Here is an 8,702-nt window from a genome sequence, read left to right as displayed (position 1 = left end):
GTCCAAAAGACTATTTTACTGTTCAAATGGCGGTTGTTACAACTAATTGAAAGTGCAATAAAGTATATAAAAGAAGGTAAATTCTCATATGATACTGTCTCATGATAAGGTCGGATTTTTTTTAATATAAGTGTTACATTTTTCTACATAAGTATTACAATTTTTATCACAAGTAATTCTTCATCAACTCTTAATATTACGTTTTGATTTAAAAGTATTATATATATTTTTTATTAAAAGTATCACATTTTTCGTCATGTACTTCTTCTCATAAGTAACAATTAAACAATTTATCCATAATTAGCTTATATATATATATATATATATATATATATATATATATATATATATATATATATATATATATATATATATATATATATATATATATATATATATAGAGGCGGGTTCAGGTGCGGCAGTACCTTACGGTGCGGTTATTTCTTACGGTGCGGCAACACCAATAGTTCACCAAATATGCACCATCAACGTTAGGAAATACACCACACAAAACAGAGTAAACAGAGCCCTGCATCACCAAACACACACCATTAGGTGTGAGTAAAAGCACCATACACTGTTCGAAAATACACCATTGGGGGTGGTGAGTTATATGGTGTGTTTTTTTGAGTCTGTGGTGTATTTTGTGATGTTTTATTACATTTCATTGGGGTGTGTTTTTATTACACTGTTGATGCATATTGTTAACACTGTTGGTGTATTCTGGAATTTGACCGCACCGCCGCACCGTAAGACCCCGCCGCATATGAGCGCTCTTCTATATATATATATATATATATATATATATATATATATAGTGAAAGGTTCTAGTGTGGTTGAATGCTTCACGTGCGGTTGTGCGGATGATTAATGTGCATGAGGTTTGTACTCAATGTGCGTGAGTATTCTGTTTAAAGTGTCTGAGATTTGTACTTAATGTGCGTGAATGTGTAATGTTAATGTGCGTGAGTTTTGTACTTAAGGTGTGCGAGTCTTGTGGCTAAGGTGCGTGAGTTGTGTGCTTAATGTGCGTGAGTGTGTTCTTCATCCACTGCTGTGAAATTTATGCGCATCCACTGCTGCATTTTCTTCTTGTTTTTGTTTCGAAGTGGTGGAGGAATGAATTTTGTCTTGTTTTACTTTTCATACTGAGGGGCTACTAATGAGAGCGAAGCTGCTAATGAAAGCTTCTGAGGTTTGTGTAAACGCACATATGTTTCAATCTGTGATAAAACAATCTCCTTAACTTCTGAGCTTTTCTCAATCTTTACATAGTCTCCTATCAAAGATTGTGAAAAAGGAGACTGTGAAAATTTTTTATTCTGCTTCCTTCTGAGCTCATAATTCTGAATTAGTTACGCACATTAAGCACAATACTTAGGCACATTAAGTACAAAACTCACGCACATTAACATTACACACTCACGCACATTAAGTACAAATCTCAGGCACATTAAGCACAAGACTCACGCACATTAAGTATAAAACTCACGCACATTAATCAACCGCACAACCGCACGGTAAGCCACAAATGCACCTGATCCCTTCTATATATATATATATATATATATATATATATGTATGTATGTATGTATGTATGTATGTATGTATGTATGTATGTATGTATGTATGTATGTATGTATGTATGTATGTATATCGGTTCTGGTGTGGGTGAACGCCTTAGGTGCGGTTGTGCGGTTTATTCTGAGCCATTCATCTTGCTTCAACGTCCAAGATTACCAAAACTAAAAAAAAAAATGCGGTGGCAATTTTGTAATTTTTGCATCTAGGTCAAAATTAAGGTGAGTGGTTTTGTGATTAATGTGCGTGAGTTTTGTATATAAAGTGTCTGAGTCTTGTGCGTAAGGTGCGTGAGTTTTGTGCTTAAGGTGCGTGAGTTTGTGCTTAATGTGAGTAGTTGTTAAAACTTAAAGTGTGGGCTTTTGTGCTTAAAGGTGCGTGAGATTTGTTCTTAATATGCGTGGAGTTTGTGCTTAAGGTGCGTGGGGTTAGTGATTAATGTTAGTAGTTGTTAAAACTTAAAGTGTGGACTTTTGTGCTTAAGGTGCGTGAGATTTGTTTTTAATATGCGTGGAGTTTGTGCGTAATGTGCATGGGGTTTGTGCTTAAGGTGCGTGAGGTTAGTGATTAAGGTCTGTGAGTTAATACTTAAAGTGCGTCAGTTTAATGCTTAATGTGCGTGAGGTTTGTGTTTAATGTGCGTGGGTTTTGTACTTAATGTGCGTGAGTTTGTGCTTAATGTGAGACATTTTAAAATTTTAAGTGTGTAAGTTTTGTGCTCAATGTACTTTGATCTATGCTTAATGTGCGTGGTTTTTGTTCTTAAGGTGAGTGATTTGTGTTCTTAAGGTGTTTTGTTTGTGGACTTAAGGTGCATGGTGATTTGTGTATTTAAGGTGCACCATGTTAATGCTTAAAGTGCGTCCAACAACACAACTGCACGGGAAGCATCACCTGAACCCTTCCACATATATATATATATATATATATATATATACTCAAATTCATTGCAATTGAGTGAACTGAATAAGAGAAATAAAACCATATTAAAAATTGGTAAAATAACCCATTCAGCCTTTGATGAGTCAGGTCAAATAAAGACTAAGGGACCTCTCAACAAAAAGGAAGGACAATACAGACATGGACAAATACATGATACTAAACAGAATAACAAAGCAATAAAAATAAATAGGCTAAAGTGTCATCCCGCATCATGAACTATAACTGATTATTCATACCGCACCATAATCTTTTATAAGTGATATTTAGATCCACGAACTATTAAATTTTTTTTCATTTAGAATTTTTTACAGGTTTCCAGGTTACTATGATGACATGGCACAAGTTATTAGCTGATGTGGACCTTCTTTTTAAATCAATCATTGAAGTCAACCCCACAGTTCATGATCGGCAACCCTCAACGATTATCGCCCCGTTACTTTCTTCGTCTTCCCCGGAAAACTAGCCAAGAAATATATTCTTCTGTATATTTCTTTCTTGACAGACCTGCTTTGGTTTTTACACTTTGGCTGCATTGACGTACCCTCAGTGCGATTAATTCTGGCGAAGGATTTGATGTCGTACATTCAAGAAACGGAAACGGAGACGGTGAGGGAATTACTTCTGGAACGGTGAGGGATATATAATTTGTATTAAGTATATTATAAGGAGATATAATACTATAAGCACATCAAATGTGGTTACAACAGTTGGCCATTACATAAAGAGAGGAGCCAATAAGATTTTCGATCAAAACCAAGCTTGTTTCTTGGGATACCAGAACAGCTATAATCACTTCAAACATGGTAACATGAATTTGCCAACATTCTTTGATATATATTTCGAGTAATGTTTTCATCATATATCATCGTGTCATCATCGTCAGCGATTCCATAGAAGAAGGGGTGGCTAAGAAGATCAGAAACAGAGGGTCTAGTGTTGGTATGGGCGAGGCATTTCTCAAAGGGAAAATTTTTAACCGTGTTAGCATGACATATTTCACTGACAGATCAATTCACCAACCGGAAACTCATCGTCCACAACTGAAAACTCATCGTCCACAGTTGAGTTCCTCTTCAAACCCGTAATATGGCTGTTGGGTTCTTCTTCAAACTTATCAAACCGATTTTCTGGCTGGGTTGCTTCCAGGTGAGGAATCCATTGAATTATTATTATTATTATTATTATTATTATTATTATTATTATTATTATTATTATGGAGAGTTCATATGTGTGAAATCGAATATGTAATGACTGATCCGATCCATCTATCCAGTAAATTAACGACTAAAACTTGTTAAAAAATAAAAAGAAAATAAGCTAGTTAAACTTACAAATTTCAAGAATTATGAAATTAAACCTATACTATTTTTACTAAAACCCTGGACATGAATTTTATAGGGGTGTACTGTTCTCATTAAAAGTCAACCTTATATAAAATTCATCAGATCTGTCTCAATAAATATCATGCTCTCTGCTATACCCATTTCATCTCTGCTCTCTCAATAACTCTCTCATCTCATCTGAGAGTAGTTGAAGTTGCCATATCTTTTCTCTACTGCTCTACTTCAACAACTCAGATCTCTCTTCTCTCTCAACTTTCATTTCATTTCATCTTTGCTCGATCGCTCAGTAACTCTCATCTCATCTGAGTTTCAATTCAGAAATTCAACAACGAACTAATTCACGGAATAACTCCATCTCCATTCTCATCATCAACCTAATTCAGGTATGCATCTTTTATACTCTCTCCAACATCACTCTATTCCTTTTCTGCTTTCGTATAGATATAGTTTAGCATTATGTTTTGCGCTCTCAATTCATTTACCTTTTGCTGCTACAGATTTATTCACTAACTAAATTCATAATATATATTTATCTCATTTTCATCTTGTGATAACTCCACATTTACATATATATAGAGAGAGGGGGTGATGTTCATCACTCTCCCTTAAGAACATGAGAACCAATCTGGTGTATTAAAAAAGACCGATTTGTGGTTGAGATTAATTGGTGGAATTAAATATAATAGCCCCTCAGCTTACAAACAATTGAAAAACAAATTAAAAACTTGTAACGGTTCCATTTTTTGTTCAATCACATCAAGTTTAGAAACTGGAAGATGCAATGGTTTTGCTGAGGGTACTATATTAATTAATTCATCAGCTAGCAGATTAGATTTTAACCCATCTTGCATTGCATGCACCAGGCCATCCACTACACCAAATATGGCATTTAGAACCGTCACGATTGTGTTTCCTGATGGTTATTCAATCGTGATTACTGATTAAATAGTGTGTCGAATTTAGCTGGCGATTTTCTAAAACCGTGGTTAATATTTATTTAATATTGAAATTAGGTTCAAATTGACCATTGAACATAACCTGAAAATGCAATTAGGCCACCGATCGAAAAAAAAAAGTGCAATTAGGCCACTAAACACTCCAAATTTATGCAATTTCATAGCAGGTTACCTACTTACGTGGCAGCTGAGTTGGCATTTTCAAAAACAAATTAAAAAAAAAAAAAAAAAAAACAACGGGGCCACCCCCCTCTTCCTTTCGTCTCTGGCGGAGACGAAGTGGGTAGCCGACCGTCATTTTATTTTATTTTTATTTTTATTTATTTTATTTTTTTTCATTTTTTTTAAAAAAATTATTCTTAAAATTTATTTTAAATTATTAAAAATGCCAACTCAGTTGTCACGTAAACATGTAACCTGCTAAAATTGATGGTAACCTGCTATCCGGTGAAATTGCATACATTTAGAGTGTTCAGTGGCCTAATTGCATATTTTTGGAGTGTTTAGTGGCGTAATTACATTTTCATGTTATGTTCAGTGGCCAAATTGAACTTTATTCCTTTAATATTTACTTTAAACTTTAATGGCAATTATTAAGTGTTGCTAGTAAAAGAATACTTTTTAATTCTAGTGTTATAATCATTCCATTTAATTTCTTGGTCAGTAAAGTACGTAATTAGGACTAATAAGTCGGATATGAGTTACGTTCCAGAAACACTTTAGAGAGAGAAGTTCAATGGCTTTTGATGCTGTAACCACTCTAATCAAAATAGTAGAGGCTGCAGAGCAAGACATTATGGAGCTCGAAGTACTATCAATTTTGTATGCTGAAGGATTAATGATGGTGTCACTGCATGAAACGGTTGAGTTGCTGTCTTACAAGCTCCATTTTCTGCAAGCCTTTTTGGTGGAATGTAAGACAAAAATGAATGATGGGGACACCAGGGCTCGGAGACTGTATACAGATGTCCAAGATGAAGTTGCTAGAATATATGAAAAGTACGAAATAAATTCTAAACCAAGACTATTATATTCGGGAGATTACTGGGGATATTCATGTGAAGATATTCATCATCTCTTGAAAAGAATAGTAAGAGATATTGAGGAAGTTAAAGACCGGATCCTGGAGGTAAAAAGAAGAGCTGCTTTAGAGGATGAGGAACAGAACATCACAATTTGGGATACCTACCAAAATGCTTTAAAAACTGAGAATGAAGTGATTGTAGGATTCGACAGTGATATAGAGAAGATAGTTAACCGGCGGCTCTGTTATTCATACTTCATGAGATCAGTTTTCACCATTTTGAGGAATAATAACAATGACAAGTTTCGGAGATATGTTGAAAACGTAGTGCTGAAACTACAAGTTATCCCACTCGTCGGGGAAGGAGGCATTGGAAAAACTACATTAGCCAAAAGAGTCTATGGACATCCAATTACTATTGCTAGCTTTCACATTCGAGCATGGGTAGTTGTGTCTAAAGTTCATAACCTCAAAGAGATGCTCATTGGTCTATTACGTTGTATTTCACCAATCACTAGTGAGATCTACAACATAGATGAGGCTCAGATAGCTGAGAAATTAAGCACAAGTTTGATGGGACAGAAATATTTAATTCTCTTGGATGATATATGGACCACTGCTGCATGGGATGCCATCCAAGGATATTTTCCAGAGAATTTTAATGGAAGCCGAGTCTTAGTAACTACTCGGTTCAAAGAGGTGTCTGAATACTTAAGTACGAATCCCTACCAAGTGAAGTATCAAACTTTTTCGGATCGTTGGGAATTATTTTCAAGGAAAGTGTTTGGGCAAAGCCAATGTGTTCCCAGTGAATATGAGCCAATTGGGGAACGCATTGTTCTTGGTTGTGGTGGATTACCCCTAGTAGTTGTTTTAATTTCCGGACTTTTGGCGACAGCAAAAGGGTGTCTAGAAATATGGAGAGATGTTGCCCGAACTTTGGATGGAGTTGGTAGATATGATAATAACAAAAGAATTTCAAAAATAGTTTCATTAAGCTACAAGTACTTACCTAGTCATTTGAAGGCTTGCTTTCATTATTTTGGTGTGTTTCCTGAAGACAGTGTCATTCCTGTTAAGAAATTAATCAACTTATGGGTTGCAGAGGGATTTATAAAGCCACATAACAATATGAGTTTGGAAGAAGTGGGAGAGAGTTACTTGCATGATCTCATTAATAGAAGTCTAGTTCAAATTAATGAGCTAAGTATTGACGGCAAAGTTAAATCATGTAACATTCATGATCGAGTGCACGAGGTTTGTGTGAGAGAAGCAATTGATGGAAATACATTGTGCATTATTAATGGAAACCATGCTCCAAAGGCTAGTCATTGGTTAAGCTGTCAAACAAGTCATTGGCCAATCACTCGAGCAAGTTATGGGAATTTTGGTCCTGATGAAATCCATTCTGTTCTCTGCTTTGGTAAAGATGTATACCATTCAAAATGCAGGTTGGTATACCCATGTTTAAAATTGCTAAGAGTATTGGATTTATCATTATTTAAATGCTCGCAAGGCATGCCTCGTGAAATAACAGACTTGGTTCATTTGAGATACTTGGCTTTAAGTACCATAGGGTCTCTTTATGAGTTTCAATTTTTGAAGCTTAATAAATTGGTAACTCTCATAGTTACTTCATGGATGAAAAAATGCCCTTTGCAATTGCCATGTGATATTTTGGATTTGCGACAATTGAGGCATTTGCATGTTGACAAGAGATGTTCACAATATCTCCCTCGCTTGGTCAAAAAAAATCTACAAGCTGTTTATTGGTTGAAAGTTGCTAGCTCCGACAAAAAACCAAACTTCAAAATGGTTCCAAACCTAAGGGAACTTGGGATTTTCATTGAAGGCAAATTGGTGCCTAGCTATCTAGGGAGCCTTGTGTATTTACATCTACTTGAAGTTGAAGTTTGAAGTAGGAAGAGTTGAGCGCTTTTATCTACCAACAGGTTTTCCGCCAAACCTTAAGAAGCTGACACTTCGGTATACTTTGTTAGAACCGTTGGTAGAAAACAAATAATAATCAAATAAAAATTGACTATTATTTTTTGGAAAGAAGGGAAGAAAATTTTGAAGAAAATTGGCTAGTGTTTGGTGTTGGGTTTTTGCAAGAGTCAAGTGTGCACTCTTTCCTTAAAACCTTATTTGCCACCTCCCGTAGATGCTAGGAGCGTTGTGGCCTAGGCTTCCCAGGATAAAACTTGCTATGATCCAATGTTTGAGCATTCAAACAAAGGATCCGGCGAGCAAGACAATGGCTATGAACACAGTATGGCTTAAAGAAAGAGTAGAAGCAGAGAGGTTTTGAGGCTAAAAGATGAACTTTCGTGTTCTATATTTTCTGTGTAAAACTCTACTGCCCAACTCCTCTTTTTATAGGGGTGAAGGATTTAATAGCTTTTAATTAGGCACTTAAGGGCACCCCTTCACCTTCCTGTAACAGCACCATTAGCATGGCCTTCAATTCAAAATTTAAAATTGGAATTAACTCAGAAAATTAATTCCGTAACAGTAGAATTGAAGAGCCAACGGTCAGAAACTGTACAGGTTCGTGTAGGCCGAAACTATGGCGAGCCAACGGTCAGAAACTGTACAGGTTCGTGACGGACGAGGCCGAAACTATGGCGAGCCAACGGTCAGAAACTGTACAGGTTCGTGACTATGGCAACTACCTAGTTCCGGACGAGCTCGGGCTTGAATCAAGCCTTTTCAATCTCTGCTAGATTGGAATTTGATTTGCACCCCACCCCCCCCCCCCCCCGCGCGAGAGAGCCTCTATGCTATACAATTCTACAAGCTTCAAAAGAGCTCTTGTATATAAGGGGGGAAAATCTTCATTCCAAAGCAATGTGG

General features: G+C 36.1%; 1 protein-coding gene across 1 annotated transcript; it reads left to right on the top strand.

The window, feature by feature from the left end:
- The first annotated feature begins 3,928 nt into the window (after positions 1-3,928).
- LOC109172825 (putative late blight resistance protein homolog R1B-14) lies at positions 3,929-7,763 on the top strand. Its single transcript, XM_019322052.1, has 2 exons — positions 3,929-4,249; positions 5,535-7,763. The coding sequence occupies exon 2, from the start codon at positions 5,559-5,561 to the stop codon at positions 7,761-7,763; it is 2,205 nt and encodes a 734-aa protein (XP_019177597.1). The 5' UTR covers positions 3,929-4,249; positions 5,535-5,558.
- The last annotated feature ends 939 nt before the right edge of the window (positions 7,764-8,702 follow it).

Source organism: Ipomoea nil, unplaced genomic scaffold, assembly GCF_001879475.1.
Source record: "Ipomoea nil cultivar Tokyo-kokei standard unplaced genomic scaffold, Asagao_1.1 scaffold0436, whole genome shotgun sequence".
NCBI classification, from domain to species: Eukaryota; Viridiplantae; Streptophyta; class Magnoliopsida; order Solanales; family Convolvulaceae; genus Ipomoea; species Ipomoea nil.
Note: the sequence above shows the minus strand (reverse complement) of the source record. Positions and strands in the feature narration are given on the sequence as shown.